The sequence below is a fragment of the Rana temporaria genome, chromosome 3 (genome assembly GCF_905171775.1).
Source record: "Rana temporaria chromosome 3, aRanTem1.1, whole genome shotgun sequence".
NCBI classification, from domain to species: domain Eukaryota; kingdom Metazoa; phylum Chordata; class Amphibia; order Anura; family Ranidae; genus Rana; species Rana temporaria.
In genome coordinates this window covers 359,847,408-359,868,091 of record NC_053491.1, presented here as the reverse complement: position 1 = coordinate 359,868,091, position 20,684 = coordinate 359,847,408, and the positions used below count along the sequence as shown (strand labels likewise).

The following is a 20,684-nucleotide window of genomic DNA, read 5'->3' as shown; positions in this document are numbered from 1 at the left end:
CTCTCTCCTACGTGTCCATGTAGCTGTTTGTCCTAGCAATCAGCATAGACTGTGGAAGGTCAACCCCCTTTGGTTCACAATTTTTCCAGAATCTGACCCCTTTCCCAAAGCTGTCACAGAATTCATGCACTTCAATCGGGACACAGCTAGATCTACGGTGGTTTGGGATGCCCTGAAGGCTCATCAAATAAGTGGGACAGTGAAAGGAGTGAAAGGAGTACAAAACAATCTCACAGTCAGTGAAACTAAACAAATAGATTCTTTCCCAGTTCAGAAATTACTATGATCCTTCTTTGTTGTAAGAGGAAGGGGAATGGTCAACCATTTAAGTGATAGCATGTGATCGCTGCGATGACCAATTACAGCTGTCACAAGATATCAAGCCTTTAAGATGGGCTCGGTACAGTGTCTCAGTTAGCAGATGGAATGCATGGCACTATTGATCCAGTGGTATTTACAAATGGCACTCTGTAAATGATGAGCTACCAATCTGCTGTTTAAAATGTAACCTGGTATAAAAAAGTGTTTCAAACAGGTGAAGTGGCCATATCTTATAGTTAGGAAACACATTGAGGGACTTGTTACATTTTTATATGCCAAATAAATAATATGACACTTTAATGAAAAGACCTTGAGGCCTTATTTCTTCTACTATGGGCACCTCTGCTGATTCTGGCTGACATTTTTTAAGTCAACATCTCAAAAACCTAAATGAACCTTAGAAGTTATGATACAGTTACATTTTCTGTTGAAAGAATCTTTAAAGGATTACTTCATTTTGTCACTCACTTTTACCAAATCAGCTCCAGCTTGAAGCCCCAAGGAACGCTCAAAATTCCCTTCCAATCTCACGTACTGGTAACTGCAGAGAGGAGAGCACAGAGCTTAGAGATGATAAGATACCATGCTGTAAGTATAAAGATTGTATCATGCAAAACTGTATGTAATCCTTTTTTCCTTATACTGTATACTCTCCATTAAGTCCAGGGCCGCCATCAGGGGGGAACAGGCAGTACATCTGTAAGGGGCCCGGATGGCAACCCCCCTTTTTTTTTATTTATTTTTTATAAAACAATAAATAAATATTTAATATATATTTTTTTATTTTTTATTAAAGGGCCCAGAGATCCCCAGGAGCCCGGAGGTCCCCAGGTCCCCGGATGACAACCCCCCCTTTTTTTAATAAAAAAAAAACCTTTATTTATTTATTTTATTTTAATTTTTTACTTTATATATATATATATATATGTATTGCCCCCTTACTTTTAGTATGGGCACTACACTAAAGTTAGTGGGGAATGGGAGAGTTACCTTGCTCCCATTCACTATTTGTTCAAATTGTGGGACTTCTGTCATTCCAGAAATGTCCACTGGGTCAGTCTGTGGTCCAGGGATGTCATCCCTGGCCAGCAGTTGGCGCCAGAGGGGTTCTCGCAGAGTAAGTTTCTCCAGCAGCCAATCAGAGGAGTTTTTCCCTCAGGGGGTGTGCTGGAGAGGCGTATATCTGTGACAGGTGTCATGTGTTCTAAAATCTTTGCGGGGTCCCCGTTCCAGGTGCGGCATCCACCTTCAGGGTGCGCGAATCCATGGAATGCAACTATGGCCCACCTGGCCATAGTTGCAGACCACTGGGAACCTCACCCGGAGGTACAAGGGGACCCCAGTCAATTTTGGCTGGGTTCCCGATTCTATTGAAAGGATCCCAGGCTGGATGCCGTTCGATTGGGGAGTCAGTTTGAGGAGGACCCGGAGGCAGGCCGTCCAACAGAGCCTGAACAAACCAATTGGGGATCCGGTGACCAGAGTACTGACAGGTATGTTTGCTGTCATCTGGTGACCAATGCAGAAATCTACTGGGAGGATTCGCTCCATCTATCTATCTAGCTCAGTTATTGTAATTGGCCTGTGGCAGAGGCCCGAGCCGGGTCTGTGAGAGAGGCCCGTTCCTCCCAGAAATCCTAAGTGACGTCTCGGCTGCCAGGCCTGTAAAAAAGGGTCTGTCCGGGGGCACTTTACCCACTCAGTTGGAGTGGCGACGAGTTACAAATTGGTACTATGCAGAGCAGTACTGACTGCTCTATTTAATATCCAGGCCTGATACTGCAAGGTTCTTCCTCTCTCTCTATTCATCAACTTTGCCCTTCCCAATTGATGTTGATGTTGGCGGTGTTGGCCTGGAAAATAAAGCATTGGAAAAAACCTTTATTCACTGTCTGGACCTTCGCTCACTGTTTGTCTCTACAATTGCACCCCTAGACAACGCCAGGGTAACTTAATAGGCCGATCCCAAATCAACCAGCGGCTCCTTCGGGGGTAGCGCTACATATATATATGATTTTTTTTATTAAAGGGCTCAGAGGTCCCCAGGGCCCCTTGTGGCAACCCCCCCCCCCTTTTTAATTTTTTTTTTATAAATGTTTATTTTTTTAATATATGTTTTTTTTTTTTTTTATATTAAAGGGCCCAGAGGTCCCCAGGGGCCCGGAGATCCCCAGGGCCCCGGATGGCAACCCCCCTTTTTTTAAATATATAAATATATATTATTTTTTTTATTAAAGGGCCCATAGGTCCCCAGGCCCCCCCCCCTTTTCTATATATATATTTTTTAAATATTTTTCCTTATTTCTTTTTTTCTCAATTAGCGGCAGCCCCCCCGCTTCTCAATTTCAGGCGGCAGACCCCCCCCTGCTTCCGCTTCTCTCCAGAGGACGTGCCCAAATCTGTGTAAGGGGCCCCATAATTCCTGATGATGGTGGCCCTGATTGAGTCTGCATATTGTAGTTAACCCAGAGTCCCCTTTTGTCACATTTTCAGTAATCTTGCTGGTCATCTCACCTGGGAAGATGGGACTGTTTTAGAGCTGCCTCTACATCCAAGTCAGTGCTGCTGAAGTCCACAATAATAACGTTGAAGTAAGGATCCATTGTGGTGCGATGTATGGCTTCCATGTCATCTATAAACTTCTGGACCCATCGAGCCTGATTCTTTACTAGAAGAAACAGAACAAATGTACAACCAACCCTTCCATCGAGTACCTACAGCAGCATTTAGGCCGGAATCACACTGATGTGATGCGGGAACCCTGCGAATCCACTGCGGTTTCTGGCATCGCACCCGTCTCGCAAGGCGGTTCACACTGCCATATGCAAACTGCTGGGGACTGTCATACATCATTAACGACACCCCCATAATAGCTGGCATATCGCACTGCCAACTGACAGTTCGGACATGAATTGGATCGCATAGGTGAACACCCATGCGATCCGATTCTGGTGCGGACCAAAAAAAGAGTCCTGTGCATGGTTGGTCCGAATGCGGTGCAATATCAGCCATACTATCTGTATGGCTGAAATCGCATTGCACAGACATCACATGTGGTTTGTACTGCAGTGCGGTGCGAATCACATGCGATATCGCACAGCGCACTAGTGTAAACCGGGCCTAAAAGTGGAACTATACACTTACACAACTAAACAGTTTGCATAATAAATATAAATATTGAAAGTGTATGTATAGCCAAAACATTCTTTTTAGTTTAGGATACAACACAGAAAGGTTTAAACCTCCTGTCATTGCTCTCGTTCTACCATTGGGGAAATTCCCTCTCGCTTCCTGTCCCAAAGATGCAATTGGAAGTTCAAAGAAATCTCCCAATATGAGGAAATTCACATTTTGGACAGTTGTCACTGCAACTGATGTTCCCATTGAAAGATTTTGCCAAACCTCTTGTACTAAAATACAACTCTTATGCCGCATACACACGACCGTTTTTCGGGTTATAAAAAATGAAGTTTGTTTTTATGTCATTAAAAACGATCGTGTGTGGGCTCCAGAGCATTTTTCATGATGTAAAAAATGGGCATTAAGATTTTCAAACATGCTGTAATTTTTCACGTAGTTTTTAACGTCATAAAAAATGGTCATGTGTGGGCTTTAACGACGTGAAAAAAAACCGCGCATGATCAGAACCAAGTTAAGAGACGGGAGCGCTCGTTCTGGTAAAACTAGCGTTCGTAATGGAGTAAGCACATTCATCACGCTGTAACAGACTGAAAAGCGCGAATCGTCTTTTACTAACACAAAATCAGCAAAAGCAGCCCAAAGGATGGCGTCATCCGAATGGAACTTCCCCTTTATAGTGCCATTGTACACGTTGTATGTCACCGCGCTTTGCTAGAGCATTTTTTTCATGATCATGTGTAGGCAAGGCCGTTTTAACGATTGGGTTGAAAAAAAACTTTGTTTTTTCTAGACCATTAAAAATTTTGGGCCTGATCCACAAAAGGGATACGCCGGCGTATCTACTGATACGCCGTCGTATCCCTGTTTCTATCTATGGAACTGATCCACAGAATCAGTTTCTCATAGATAGGCAGAAGATCCGACATGTGTAAGGGACTTACGGGACTTACACTGTCGGATCTTAGGATGCAGTACCGCAGCCGCCGCTGGGGGCATTTCTCGTCGAAATCCAGCGTCGGGTATGCAAATTAGCACTTACGGAGATCCACGAAGCTTTTACGCTTCGTTTTTTCTCTGTAAGTATTAGTTTACCGTCTCAAAATTAGGGCTGCTTTTACAAAGTGTAAAGTTAGTACACCATGTAAAAGTAGACCCTTCTTTCCCGCGACGCTGTCAAATTTTTTTTTACATTTTTTTTTTCCCGCCACATCTCTTTTTTTTCCCGACGCAACTTTTTTGACCCAGCGCGATTCACAAAACTCGGCGTAACGTAATTTCATGCAATGCACGTCGGGAAAATAACGTCGGGAGCATGCGCAGTACGTCCGGCGCGGGAGCGCGCCTAATTTAAATGGGACTCGCCCCATTAGATTAGGAACGCCTTGCGCCGGACGGATTTAAGTTACACCGCTCAAAATTTCTAGGTAAGTGCTTTGTGGATCGGGCACTTAGGTAGAGATTTTGCGGCGGTGTAACTTAAACGGGAAAAATTAAGTTACGCCGGCTTTTTGTGGATCAGGCACTTTATTTTTTACAACCCGAAAAACGGTCGTGTGTACGCGGCATAAAGCCGCGTACACACGACCATTTTTAATGTCCTAGAAAAAACGACATCAGTCTGTTATAGCGTGACGAATGTTACAAATGCTAATTTTACCAGAACGAGTGCTCATTGTCATAACTTGCTTCTGAGCATGCGCATTTTTTTTCACGTCGTTAAAGCCTACACACGACCGTTTTTCACGGCGTGAAAAACAACAACGTGAAAAACGTTGCATGTTCTAAATTTTTAATGCCCATTTTTCATGTCGAGAAAAATGCTCTGGAGCCTACACACAATAATTTTTAATGACCATTTTAAAAAATTGCATTTTTAACGTCATGAAAAACGGTCGTGTTTGCACGGCATAACATTTTTGATTTCCCCTTACTTTTATTCTTGGTCAGAATGGTTACCAGTACACATAGAGGTGTGACACAAGCAGCAATAAAAATTTAAAGAGGGTCTAACCTTTCCCCATTCTATACAAAACTAAAGAACATGTTTTGACTTTAGCTTTAACCTCAAGCAGAACTAAATTGTGTCCTCAGTAGAGCTTGATTTTGTCTGGAAAATTCTGCACAGCTAACCCATTTTTTTTTGTGGAGATGTCGTTAAGATGGAGAGTCAAAGAGTCCCACAATGGCCTTAAAAGAAAACAAACTGTAGCAGACTAGCAACTCCCTTAATGCAGCACATAGACAAAGAACATGATGTGACCTTTCCCAAGGCATACATGTCAACTGATCAGAGCATACCACAAATATTATTATTTTTTTTAGCCATTATTAATGCTCAGTAATAAAATTTGACAGAGGTTCTAACCTTATTGTCCCCTGACAACAAAAAAAATGTTGTCTGACATTTAAGTCAAAAAATGCATTTATGTTAACCACCTCACCTGGTACTATAACGTACACCATAGCTCGGGGGTTCCAGGCCAGGCCTGTCGGCCAGCACAGTTCTGGCAGCTTCTCGCTTGCCATCAGTCTCCGACGTGGCCCCCACATCATATTCCTCATTTTTCTTTCTTGTTCCCGCTCTTCTTGGGTCAGCCCAGTCCAATTTGGAGCGAACACATACTGAGAAAATCTTAGGACACGGTTAGATCTATCAGAGAGTTCAAGTTCTAGGAAATAGCGGCTCCCTTTAACGTAGTCTAAACGTTTTTCAATGTTGATAATTCGCTGTAGTTTGTACATTCTGCCAAGAAAAAATAAAAATGTATTTACAACTAACATGACAACAAACCTCAAGCCTTACTATTTTCCTACTGTGGATATTTAAGTGATCCGGATGGACAACACTCTTTTTAAAATTAAAGCGGAAGTAAACCCATCGATCCAACAGTTTCAAAAAGCAGTTACATTTCCGGCATGCCGGGATTGCTAACTGTCACATTGGTTGTACTCTCAACCAAACTGTCAAACCATCCAATGGCTGGTGTCATAACTGATCACATGTGCAGCATCATGGCAGTTGAAGAATAAACATAGGCCAAGATGGCAGCTTCCTTGCCTGGAAATGATAGGTGGGTTTACTTACACTTTAAGTAGGGTTTCTAGGAGTTGGCCTTTGACTGTGCCCTTACATACCATCAGGCATTAAAAAGCATTACAACCACTAAAATCCTGCCATGTCTTTTTTTATTATTTCCTGTCTTCATCCCGTTGGGGAGATTTGTTCCCCCATTTTCTCTTTTATAAACACAAAATAAATTTAAAATGAATGGAAATTCCTGCTTAGCCAGTTCACATTGGAACAGGTGTGCCCACTGGAACATTTCCCCTCACCTCTTGTTCTGATAACAACTGTAACATTTTTACAATGGTCACCAGAACTCTAATTTTATGAAACAGCGTTGTCACTTTTTTGTAGCTGGCTTAGTTCTACAATTGTATATTTGCTTTATTTACATTTATCAATTTCCTATAGACCAGGGATATGCAATTAGTGGACCTCCAGTTGTTGCAAAACTACAAGTCCCATCATGTGTCTGCCTCTGGGTGTCATGCTTGTGGCTGTCAAGAGTCTTGCTATGCCTCATGGATGGGACTTATAGTTCTGCAACAGCTGGAGGTCCGCTAATTGCATATCCCTGCTATAGACTCTTATGCTTTGCAATCCTTTCATCCCTGTTGTACATTTTTTTCATGAAGCTGATCTGGTACATGCCCCAAGTACTCACCCTCGATGCCACTGGTTCAGCCGTTTCATGAAAGCCCCAACTATGCTTAGAGCTTCGTTCTCTTTCAGCTGTAGGTTTCCTGAAGTGTTGCACTGAAGGTCAATGTATTCTGACCTCACCACCTGAAAGTCTGTTTGACCCACATGGAAAGTCTGGTTCCAGAAAACAGGCTGTTCAAACACAAAGGGGTACTCAAGCTCTTGGTCATCGTCTTCATCTTCTTCATTATTTTCCTGGTATTCGGCTTCTCCTTCTTCCTCCTGTGGGTTTTGATTGTTGGGGTCCTGATTTCCTTCAGTGGGTCTCCCCAGATTTGGAACAGGAAGTAGCAGTCTATTATTTGTTTTCCATAAGGGATCTTGCTTTTCACCGTCATTTTGTTTTTGGCCACCATTATTCAATTCTGAACTTTGTTTTCTGTCACCAAAATCTGCAGCTATTCTGTGTTCTTTTGGCTTTTTGTACTTTTCTTTATTAAAGCCACCAAGAACTGGCTCACCGAGCTCCCCATCTTGTTCTCCCCCTTGGTTCTTATCCACAACTGCTTCATTGTTTTGGCTTTTTACGTTTCTATGTTCAAGGCCCAGCTCCTTAGCATTAGCTACCAAAGGAGCTCCTTGTCGCTTTCTGTGACTTTCAATTCCCTGCTTGCTAACTGTGGTTAAAACATGATGTCTTCTCTTGACTACTAGGAGGTCTTGCCTTCTACTTTTAATATCTTGAAACTCTTGTGTTTTATTTCTATTAAAATGTTCATTTTGAGATTCTTGCTTTAGTTGCCCATTAGAATGAGCCGTCTCGGGTCTTCTATGCCATTCCAATTTCTCCTGATCAAATTCAGGTCTTTGCTTTCTACTCACATCCTTTCCAGAGTCATGCAGCTTCCCCTGATAGATCTCAGACTCTGGAATCTTATTATCATCATCAACGTTTACAATAAGCTTGGGTTCAGTGCTCTGGTTCCCAGTAAGTTTAGCTTTGACTTGCTCCTTCCGCCTGTTAAAAATTTCTATTTGTCTTGTCTCTTGAATTAAATTATCTTCCTGCCTAGAACCTTGTTTGTTTGCCATACCCACTTTAGGTTCTTGGTCATCAACATTTGTATACTGCCTACTGTTTTTTCTTTGAGATTCTTCCTTCTTAAGGTTTCCCTTGCTACTGTTTTGTGGAACCATTTGGTAACCCTCCTTGTTAGCCAAGGTTATTTTGTTTAATAGGGGAGCATCCAAGATAGATGTCATCCTTTGTCTTAGAGGGTGTGGTATGATTTTCAGGCCATTATTTAATGACTCTATTGCTTCTTTCTGTGTTTTTTTGTTCCACTTTTTCCAGTTTCTCTCCTGTACATCTGAAATGTTTTCACGCCGGTTGTAGTCATGTTTTACTTTGGCAAGATCTCTGCGTTTAAGCCTACGGGGTTTTGCATCATAAGGAGTCAGGATCTTTTGGCTCTGCCTCTCTAGTTTGGGTAGCTGACTAGAATCATGATTTGAGAAAACCAAGCCTGAATTATTTTGTTTAGCTGTGTTTAAGTTGTTGGAGAAAGAAAGTGCTTTGTCTTGTAGATTTTCAGATATCAGGGGCTTTAGCCGTCCTTCTCCCTCAGTCTCTGCAACAAGGAAAAGCTTCCTCTGTTTAATTATTTCATCTTCGTTCGGCTCCTGCCTGTCTTCCTGATTGCCTTTGTCCACCATCTGATAATCTGTGTCCACATACTGGAAATCAGATGGGTTATAATCATCTGACCAACCTATTCAACAGGATAAAGAAAGTAATTGTATAATTTGCTGTATTACAAAAATATTCTTTAATCTTGCCTAATAGGAAGGAAGGAAAGAAGAACACAACGAGGAAAGAAACTGCTGGTTTGGAAAAAAAAATGTTTTAGGCCAAATCCCCCCCCCCCTTTTTTTTGGTTAATGCCGCAACAAAAACAAGTCAAAAACACCCATACAAATTTTAATTGGTTGCTAAAATAGTACATGGTACATACCAGGATGATTTTCGATTGATGATCTGGATTTTGGATGTTCGACCTTCATATATTTGTTATATTTCAATCTGAAGGATAAAGACAAGGATTACCATTCTAGAAATTAATTAATATTCCTAAAGAGTATTACAGTGTTAATAGTAAAGAAGACTGACACATTGGCTTTGCATGTTATCCGTACCCGTTAATCATTTTAGGAACACTACAACCCTTTCTGTGAGAAATAAATTACTTGTATTGTATCCTATAGCTCTAATCACAATCTACTGTACATACAGTATGCAGGGACCTGAATCCTGGTTGTAAAAATTTACACTTCTTCTCTTCCACCTCAACAAGTCATGGGCTGGTGTAGATTTCATCAATAGAATAAGCCCATTTCCAATAATACAGAGGCCTTTCCAATTCACTCCTTCACTTGACTTGCCAATCAGTATGTGTAGTGGATGATGGTGGACAAAGACACCAATTTGTGAGTGTCAGAACACATTAGTGGTTTTACATTCCATCTGTTGCATTTAGTAAACCCAAACTTTTTTTTTAAATCAGTATCCTTTTTGGACTATTATTCTATTTTATATATACTGTACGTTTCTTCAAATACAAGCTGATATAGAGTGTAGAAGTAGCTTATCCTACCTGCTGGAATATCTCGTGTTCTCCTGGTACATGCACTCATTTTCCTTTTCCATGTGACTTAACCGGGTGTAGTCATTGGGGAAAACATAACTTAGACGAACCTGAATAAATGTAGGGATGATGACAGTTTTAAAGGGGAACTTTAGCCCTTTTTAATGTATTTTAGATATGCATGTTAAAGACAGATACTTCCCCATTCAAACCTTTTACCATAGAGGAGTTTATAAACTTTTTTCTAACGCCCGCCTAATCACCTTATCACTGGACCCCATTCCCTCACAACTACTAGTCACCCTCTTGCTCTTTCCTACACTCTTTAACTCACATCTTCAATCTCTCTCTCTACTGGCATCTACCCCAACCCTGTAAAACAAGCATGGGTCTTGAAAAGCACTTGCTGGGCCCCGTCAATCTTAACAATCTCAGATGGGTTAAAATCCTTGAATGTATAGTCTACAACTACATGAGCTATCACCTCATAACAACCTTCTTGACATCTTAGTCAGGATTTTGCCAGGAACACTCCATAGAAACTGCTCTGCTAACTGCTAAAACCAATGGTCTGTACTCTTACTCTTAGACTGCTGCTTTTGGTACAGTTGACCACCTACTCCTCTTCATGAAACGCCACTCCCTTGGCCTCCAAAACTCTGCTTTTTGTTGGTTATTTTCTTACCTATCTCACCATACCTTCCAATTCACTTACAACTATATCTCCTCCTCTTTCTGTAGGGGTCCCCTACTGTTCCATCCTCATACCTCTTCTAATCTCTGTCTACCCCTCTTCCCTGGGTCAGCTGATAGCTTCCCACAGCTTCCAATACCATTTCTCCCTTTTAAATTGTAAGCTGTCATGAGCAGGGCCCTTTGATCCCTTTTCTATTGAATTGCATTTTAACTGTACTGTCTCCTTCCATTTTGTAAAGCGCTGCACAACCTGTTGGCACTATAGACAATATATACTCGAGTATAAGCCGACCCGAATATAAGCCAAGGTACCTAATTTTACCACAAAAATGGGAAAACTTATTAACTCAAGTATAAGCCTAGGGTGTCCATCTGCATGCCTCACTGTGCCTCACTTTGCATCACTGTGTCCATGTGCATGCCTCACTGTGTCCATGCCTCACTGTGTCCATGCCTCACTGTGCCCATGCCTCACTGTGTCCATGACTAGACTGACGTTTAACATGGGAGTCTATGGAAGGGGTTCCCGGGTTTGAAAAATCGGTGCTCCCCAGCCGTAGAGGAGAAATGGGGCTAAATGTGTGCCAAGTTTCGGGTTCAGGAGACCTACAACCGGCCGGTACCAGGTCCCCAAAGTCACCGGAGAAATGACCGTTTAACATTGGAGTCTATGGAAGGGGTGCCTGGCTTTGAAAAATCGGTGCTCCCCGGTCGTAGGTCCCCCGGACAACAAACTTTGCACACTTATAAAAGAGTGGGGCTACATGCGTGCCAAGGTTGGGGTCCAGGGGACCTACGGCCGGCCGAAACCGCGTCCCCAAAGTCTGGCGCAAAAAGGTGACTTGAGTATAAGCCGAGGGGGGCATTTTCAGCACAAAAATGTTTCTAAAAAACGTGGCTTATACTCGAGTATATACAGTAAATCTTTTTTTTTTTTTTAATCAAAACGACTTTTATTGAGCATAAAATAAAAGTAGGTAAACAATCGGGTCAGAAGTGCAACATGCACTACAGGTGCAGATATTATACATTCGACATTCATAAGGACATGCATAGTTGATACACATTGAGATAGGGGGATATGGGAAGTAGGTGGTTTCAAACAGGAGGAGGAGACACAACACGGCCAGAGCGCGGTAGCGCCAGGCGCACAGACAAAGGGAAGTCACTGCATTTTGTAGGGGATCAAGAGGACTAGGGGGTTTGGGAGGAGAGGGGGGGAGAGGACAGATAGTGAGTGGGGGTAGCGTCTAGTTCCCAGAGGACCAAGTGGAGGGTTCTTCCAGCCACTTGTCCCAAATTTTGTTATACTTCTTTGGGCATCCCCTACGGGAGTACATTACTTTTTTGTAGGGGAGGGTAGTGTTGACAGCCCTAATCCACTGTTGCAGGGTGGGTGGTGCCCCTCTCATCCATCTCCTAGCGATCTGCATCCTGGCGAGGAATGTTTCCTGCAAAAATGTATTAAGGTATTTTCGGCTTTCGGGGAGCGAGAGGAGCCCCAGCACACATTGACGTGGGCAGAGCGATACGGGGGAGCCCATGCGGTCGTGGAGGAACCGGACCACCTGGGTCCAGTATCCCTGTACGGGCGGACAGGTCCAGAGCAGATGGAAGAAGGACGTGTCGGGGTGACCGCAGCTGGGGCAGTTAGGGTTGTGGTCTCGTCGGAACTTGGAAAGGCGGTGTGGGGTTAGGTATGATCTGTGGAGAATGAATAGGTGAGTGAGGCGATATACAGTAAATCTTAAATGCAAGAGAATGTCCAGCACTTCAGGAACAGTTATTATAATAGTACAGTTATAATATAATAGTTAGTATAATGGTTCTTGAAGTGCTGGACATTCTCTTGAATTTTTGAAGTGACTACACCAGTGGACGTTGGTGGTCTGTTCAGCTTTTTGGGAGACTCTGGGAGGCACTTGGGAACTCATTAAATTTGTACTATATAAATCCTGTATAATAATAATAAGCGGAAAGGGTAGGACATTTTTAATGGTAACATATTTTGACTTCATATTGCACTCTTATAATCTTTCTGATACAACTTTCTCATTTTTACTAAGCTGTTAATTCCATATTTTCGTTATTGTATTAAATATATAGATCTGGAGATTGGCCACTAAAGGGAGCTCTCAGTAGTTCAGTGCAGATACCTCAAGCCTCATACACACGATCGGTTTTCTCGGCAAGAACCAGCAAGAAAACTGCTGGCAGAGCTTTCTTGCCTAGTAAACTGTGCGTGTGTACGAGATCCTGCTCTCTATTTTCTCGTCGAGATTTTTGTCGGCCTGTTTCCTGACAAGAAACCAGAGTTTTTGTATACTTACCTGTTGCTGTGGAAACCCACGCATGTTCGAAATGACTTCAATGCATGCGCGGTAGCTTCCTAGTCATAGGTAGGGTGCAGCAAGATGGCGGCGACGGCATAGAATGTGACGAGCGCATTCTCGTTGTACGCGTTGACGTCACTGAGTTCTTGCCTTTCAAGAGAACCGCGCTTCTTTTGAAAGGAGCGTCTGTACACTCGGCGGCAAGAGATTTTTGCCAAGAATCTCGTCAGGAAAGACAATGTTTTTTTCCTGACGAGATTCTGGCCCGTGTGTACGAGGCTTTATCCTTTTTACTAACTGTTGAAATATGAAGGAACAAAAAAAGTGTGTTAACTCACTCATAGGTGGGACAATCAGGTCTAGCTGGCAGATATGACAGTACTGACACTTTCCCCTTCCCTTTCTCCTCTTTTTGCAGCTACTTACAAATTGCAGACCCTGGTATCGTTGCAGGGGGTAACCTTCTACCAGGTAGCTGGGTCTATACACACAGCTGGGCAGAACACTGTGCAGCTGTTGCAGAGGCAGAAGTGGGACTGGAAAATACAAAGAGACAACATTGTATAGAGGCAATATAACTGACAATTATACGATTTTTTTTTAAAACACCATCATCAACTTGATTTTCTTTGCTAAAAGTTATCACAAAAATGTTTGTATAATGTATATTACAGTATATTAAAAAGTAAAGAAGAACTAAAGGCAAAACTTTTTTTTTTTAATTTTGGCTAGAGTATGGGACGAATAGATGTCTTTTTCCCCATTGGGTAGATTTCCCTTCACTTCCTATTCCATTGCCAAAACAGGTGAGTGAGAAAAAAACCCTACAAAGTGAGGGAATTCCTGGTTGTCATCAGGGTCACCAGAACTAGTGTTCCCATTGGAAGATGTCCTCTCTATTTCAGATTTTCTTTTTTTTTTTACTCTTGGTGATAATGGTAAACAGGACAAATGGAGAGATTGAATCTCACTAATGGGGACAGAGACAGCAAAAAAAAAAAAAAACTGACAAGTATTCTAATCCCTCTCCATTCTATTCAAAACTAAAAAGAAAGGCTTTGCTTTAAAGTGGTTCAAAAAGGCTCATTCTATGCAGTAAGGTAAAAAAGACTTCTGTGCTGCAGGAGCCCCCCCCTCCTTATTCTTACCTGAGCCCGATCCGATCCAGCGATGTGCACGAGAGCGGCGTCTTTCCCTGCTGTCTCCCTCCTTATTGGATATATAATAAGTATTTTTAGGTAAACAGGGGGATACAGGTGATACATTATCCTGCCCCATATATAATATATTATATATACACATAAAATGATACAGATGATTTGATAAAGAAATTAATTTGTCCTTTTCTATTCACTTAGTTATGGTTTGTAGTAGGAATGTCAATAACATATGTGCCCACAAGGTGGACCTATTGCATGGGAAGCACCATTTAGGATGATTACTTTCTATAGTCTCTCTGTCTGACTTTTACATTCCAAAGCAATTACCGTATTTATCGGCGTATACGCGCACTTTTTTACCATAAAAATCAGGGCAAAATCGTGGGTGCGCGATATACGCCGATACCCGCTTCCCGCGCCGAGTTTGAACCACTGTGCCGGCATATACCGAGTGCAGTACACTCGGGTATAGTTGGGCAGGCTCGGCTCCTCTCGCGGTCACGTCCTGGACGTACAGGACGCACAGGACGTGACCGCGAGAGGAGCCGAGCCTGCCCGACTATACCTGAGTGTACTGCGCTCGGTATATGCCGGCACAGTGGTTCAAACTCAGCGCGGAAAGCGGGGATCGGGCGGGGAGGACACCACAGAAGGACGCCGGACCCGACGAGGAGGACACCACCGAAGCCGTAGACGGACCCGACGAGGCCGCCGATGGACGCCGCGCAAGACACCAAAACTGTAAGTACTAAAATGTTTTTCTACAGGAATGCAGGTCCACTTTAGGGGTGCGCGCTATAAGCCGGAGCGCGCAATACCCCGATAAATACGGTACTCCTTGATTGTATTTTCTAATTTTTCTGTGTTAAGTATTAATCAGGTGGGTAAGGGGTGGTACTTGAGTAAAGCCTTTGTTTAAGTCGGATGTGCACACCGTGACTTCCTGCTTCTGCTGACATCACGTATTGATGATGAAACGAGTCAAGCGGAACTTCTGGTGCATCATTTCCTGTCCAGGTGGAACACACGCCGAGAACTAGGCGGCTTCCACATTGTTTTTGAACATTGGATCGATGTTGTAATATTAAGCGGTTTTGTACCAGTATTTTTTTTACCAACGATTTTAATAAACATAAAGCGGTTTCACACTTACAAGAGTCTCCTTTCTTATTTCTGCCAACCAAACGAACAGGATAATTACCAGAGCAACATCAAGAAGGGAATAATATCTATAGTTGATGTCGATTGGGAGATCTGGATACGTCCCAATGTGACCTTAAAAGCACTTGACTCTTCTTGTTGTATAGCAAAGGGGTCATCGGTATCTGGTGAGTGCGGATGATAGCATATGAGCATGATGTGGAATAGCACTAAGAGGGTCGGCTTTGGTGTCAAAGCACACACTTTTCTTTACAATTCAATACATTTTCTTTCAAATGTATGTGTAGACATTTCTTTTATTGAACAAGTGATTTAGACAGAGTATTTGAATGGGGAATTGGCAATATAAGTTCACTTATAATTTTTAGAAGGGGAATTAAATCTCATTTGTTTATTTAAGTAAATATAGATATATATATACACAGTATATCATAATTTTGCATGTATTGATGGTTATAGCAACACTGTTTAGCAATAATATTTCACTGTTTCAAATGCTGTGATGAGGGAGTGGGATGCGGGGTCGAGTTGCCGGTCTGTGTTAACCACTTCACCCCCGGAAAAATTGGCTGCCCAATGACCGGGCCAGTTTTTGCAATTCGACACTGCGTCGCTTTAACTGACAATTGCGCGGTCTGCGACATTGCACCTAAACAAAATTGGTGTTTTTTTTTTTGGTGGTATTTGATCACCTCTGCTTGTTTTATTTTTTGCGCTATAAACAAAAAAAGAGCCACAATTTTGAAAAAAAAAATCAATATTTTTAACTTTTTGCTATAATAAATATCCCCAAAACATATTTAACCACCTAAGGACCTTGACTGTTTTTCAGATTTGGTGTTTACAAGATTAAAATATATTTTTTTGCTAGAAAATTACTTAAAACCCCCAAACATTGTATATATATTTTTTGTGACACCCTAGAGAATAAAATGGCAGTCATAGGTGGCAGATTCAAAGCAACTTACAGGTACATTGCTTTGTCTGCCCGTGCCATTCTGCCGATGTATATATACACAGGTACGTGAGGCAGTCGGCAAGTGGTTAATAGACATAGACTGGGTGGCTCTGGAACGAGCATGCACGGGCATTCACTGAAGAGCAGGAGCTTGGAGTGCCGGCGGGGGAACCCAAAAAGGGGGATAGGGGCTGCTCTGTACAAAGCCATTGGTACTGTAAGTATGACATGTTTGTTATTTTAGTTAAAAAATATGAAGGGTTAATATCACTCTAAGTTATTGTAGCCATGCCTCTGTAGGGGTTGCTGAATATAGTGGTTCATGTGTCACCCTGCCCAGCCAGACATCAATCTGTCAGTCACTCAGAGACATAGAACAGTCTATAGCTTTGTTTTTTTTGTTTTTTTATTGAGGGTATTGAACTTGGATGGGAAAAGGGTAATTTAGGAATGCCCATGAATATTCAGTGCAAACTTGCTTGGGACTTCTATATACACTCCAGTATATACACTCCAGACTTCTCTCCAGCACAAATACTTGCTGCACATGATTTCTCCTCCAGCACTTCCCTTGCTGCAGACTGTTACTCCTCCAGAATATCTAGCATGGGTAGGCCTGACACTACTTCAGCCAGGCCTCAATGAATTGCCTTTTGCAGACAAGGACCTCAGGTCCTTGTGGTGTAGAAGACGTTTGGGTGCTAGCTGTCCTCTATTCAGCTACCACTCCCAGATAGCTCTCCTCAGGCTCTGCCAACCAGCATGGCTACAAAGACCTCTTTCCACTGCCCTTGCCACAGTCCTCTCTTCTGGTTTTGCACCCATCTCAAACTGCAATCTCCCAGTTCTCTCACGCATGCCTCCCCAGTACTCCCGGCATGCTCACTCACCAGCCCTCCAGGCCGTGACCAGTTTTCCTCCCTGGAGACTCTTAGAAGTGTTCTCCCCGCTGTCCTCTCCTCACTCTCTCATGTGCCTCTATTTCCAGGATCTCTTCACTCCTCCTTGATGCACCCAAACCTGAGCCCCAGCCCAGGGACACCCCCCAAGACTGGGGAGCTCCCAGTGGTTCCCGACAGCCTCCACACTTTCTCACTCCAGCTCTTCCACCCGACAACTCCTCCCCAGCTGGGCTGACCTCAGGTATTTAAGAAGGCCTGCACCCTGCCAATCCAGGTTGAGGATTGGCCAGGGCTCCCTAAAATAAAACAGGCAGCTCCACAAGAAGATACGGCGTAAATTCTTTCTGAATCTAGCCCAATAAATACTAAAAAACTCATTCCTCTACGGTAGAACCGGAGCCTTTGGAGAAAGTCCTAACATAGTCACCTTTGTAGAATGTGTCTCTTGGGTCGGGTTTCAGTACATCCGCTGGGTGTTGGTCAGAGCTCTGGCTGTGGTGACTCGCTATGCTCACTGGGGTCTGGGATGTGTCCCCCAAGGGAAGGTTAGATTCATCTGTGGACAAAAGGTCAGAGGGAGGAATAACTTTGCATCCAAGATGGTGAGAAACAAGATTGAGAAAGATTTCATTATATAAAAGATAGATGAGCTAGTTTTACAAAGCTGGCCATGAATAGAAGGATTAGGTCAATACAGGGTTGAAAGGGGAGATAGTGAGTAATTGACACATGCCCCCCTTCTTTTTTAAGTTTTTGGACAGGCTGTATGATTATAGATAATATCTGGAATTGTAAAAGCATTTGGGGTATACAAAGTGGAATCATGTCCTTTGTGGCTGTTGAGGAACATATTTAAATTAAAGTTTTTGTGACGAAACTTCAGCTTTACCACTGTTGGCATGTCTCCCACCTGCTGTTTTGGTGGGGGAAACATCTAGCTTTCTTGGGCCGACCTAATGCTAATCTGCTAAAAATATTAAATTTACATACAATATATATGTATCCAATCTACGGGGGCCCTTTCAACTGATCGTGGGACCCTTTCACATGTTTTGCAGCTGTCTCCTTTACTGACGTCTTGGGGCCTTACATTATATTTTGTAAAGGAGCCCATAGGGGGTCTTTGGTGAAATATCAGGGATCTAAATAAACTTCTGAGACAGAGAAAGAAGATTGAGGACACACAGCTTAATCTCCATCTCTGCTGCTCTGTACAAACCATCCTGTTGATTTACAAACGGAAGCATATGCTTCACTTATAAAAGAACAGTGTTAGTGATCACAACCGATCACTGACTCGGGGCATTCGCAAAAGGAAGGGGCCAGTAAATTACATATTTACCAGCCCCTTGCCTGCTCTCCATGCTGGCACATCCCCCGCAGCAGCCAACAGGAGAGGAAACACCTTATCTCCTCAACTGACCATGCTGGATGATTGTTTCTTCCTCTGAAGCCTCGTACACACAACCGAGGAACTCGACGGGCGAAACACATCGTTTTCCTCATCGAGTTCCTTGTCAGGCTGTCGAGGAACTCGACAAGGCAAGTTTCTCCATTCCCGTCGAGGAAATAGAGAACTTGCTTACTTTTTGGCTCGTCGAATTTCTCGACAGTTTCCTCGACGAAAATGTTTCTTGCTGGTTTTTGCCGAGAAACTCGGTCGTGTGTACGAGGCCTAACTCTCCTCTCCTGAAATACATACCATACACATGACACATGGCACTTACTTGAGAAAAGGGACAGGAATTTTGATTCTATTAGTGTAAAGTGGGATCCAGGAACTGCTTGACGCCACTGTGTGAGATGAAGAAGAGGAATAAGAAAAAAATATACTACTTCTTAAGGATATAATGTAAAATAATTCTTCCAGCTGCACAGATTGATTTCTAAGTCCTATTTCATATCCTAGTAGGATCATTGAGCCCTAAAAGCTGTCAAGAACCCCTTAAAAAGGACACTGCAGATGTGCAGACCCCAAAACACAGTGAAAAGATGGTAGGAGACTCTCATAATGGGCACAGCAGGTGTGCAGACCTAGGAACTCAGTGCAGGAATGGTGCAGCTCCCTCATAATGTGCACAGCAGGTATAAGGACCCAGGAACCCAGTGCAGGGATGGTGAGAATCCCTCATAATCGAAACAACCAGTGTGCAGACCCAAGAACTCAGTGCAAGAATGTTGGGAACCTTTATATAATAGACATAGCATGAGGGTAGACCACGGGTGGTGAGAATCCCTCATATTGGGCACAGCATGGGGGCAGAGCCGGGAACTGAACGCACAGATATAACCCTGGACATTATCTGAAAATTTGGTAAGTGCTGTTTTTGGTCCTTAAACCTATTGCCTTTTGTCATGTACTGGACTTCACCAAGCAGAATATCACAAAGGATCCACATACACCTCTTACCGCTAGTTCCACGTGGTCTGTGCCAGAGTCATCTTGCTTGTGTAAAAGTTCAAAGTAATACCGCCTAGAAGATGACAGCCTGTAAAGGAGGCACAATATTTAAATTAATGTGGGCTCTTCAAAGGCACCGGATTTAAGATAGCTAAATGTACTTATATGAATTAGCATTTATCCTCCACCCTGAAATATTCCTTCTTAAAGTTTAGTCTCCAGGCGCAAATGGTCCCCTTGGCATCTAAAGAACAGAACGCAGAACGTACACATGTACTAACATCTAGACTTTACAGTAGATCTTTAGACAAAGAGCAAGAGGTAACTGCAATTCACATTAGTATATTTGCCAATTTCCTGATCCAAAGAACAGGATTTAGGCCCCATGTACACGGGACGCTGCTAAACGTACGTTCAAAGGCGGTTGGACGCTTTTTTCAACTGCCCCTGAACTAATTTAATGTTATCCTATGTGACCATGTACACAGTCTCGTTTATTGACGTTTTTAGGCAGTTGCGTTTAACAGCTGTGGTAGTGGGACTCTGTGCGACCTTGAAGATTGCTGGTTTACGCCAGATTTTGGAGAGAAAGACACGTTGATTGCACAGCTGTGTGTTTTGGCTATTTAGTTCTGACCTGACTATGGCTCAGGGCCCCACCAAACAGACAGGAAGTCTGTTCCTGGGAGTCAGGTGGACTCCCATCCCTCTGAAAAAAAATCGATTAATCGAACACGAAAATTTTAATCAGTAACAGCCCTAAAAAAAAAAAGACATGCACAGCCTGTTCTCTGACTCAAGTGATTGGTAAATACGGTAGGCCAGATTCAGGTACCTGCACCGCGGCGTAACGTATCCCGTTTACGTTACACCGCCGCAAGTTTTCAGCGTAAGTGCCTGATTCTCAAAGCACTTGCCTGTAAACTTACGGTGGTGTAACGTAAAGGCGTCAAATGGGGCGTGTACCATTTAAATTAGGCGCGCTCCCGTGCCGGACGTACTGCGCATGCTCCGTTTTGAAGTTCCCGCCGTGCTTTGCTTGAAGTGACGTAATTTTTTTGAAAGGCGACGTGCGTAACGTACTTTCGTATTCCCGGACGTCTTACGCAAAAAAAAAAAAAATTTAAATTCGACGCGGGAACGACGGCCATACTTTAACATGGCTCGTCTAAATTTAAGCAATGTTAAAGCAGCCGTAACTTTGCGACGGGAAAAAATTACTAGCGACGACGTAACGAATGCGAAAACCTTCGTGGATGG

General features: G+C 43.0%; 1 protein-coding gene across 1 annotated transcript in view; it reads right to left on the bottom strand.

The window, feature by feature from the left end:
* B4GALNT3 (beta-1,4-N-acetyl-galactosaminyltransferase 3) overlaps positions 1-20,684 on the bottom strand; it is a 98,435-nt gene that overhangs the window by 8,316 nt on the left and 69,435 nt on the right. Inside the window, exons 8-17 of the mRNA XM_040345266.1 lie at positions 19,434-19,512; positions 18,751-18,817; positions 17,451-17,579; positions 13,269-13,378; positions 9,823-9,923; positions 9,184-9,251; positions 7,191-8,940; positions 5,904-6,205; positions 2,836-2,989; positions 790-862 (exon numbers count right to left, since the gene is read on the bottom strand). Coding sequence (XP_040201200.1) covers positions 790-862; positions 2,836-2,989; positions 5,904-6,205; positions 7,191-8,940; positions 9,184-9,251; positions 9,823-9,923; positions 13,269-13,378; positions 17,451-17,579; positions 18,751-18,817; positions 19,434-19,512 — 2,833 coding nt within the window. The remainder of the gene's footprint in view (positions 1-789; positions 863-2,835; positions 2,990-5,903; positions 6,206-7,190; positions 8,941-9,183; positions 9,252-9,822; positions 9,924-13,268; positions 13,379-17,450; positions 17,580-18,750; positions 18,818-19,433; positions 19,513-20,684) is intronic.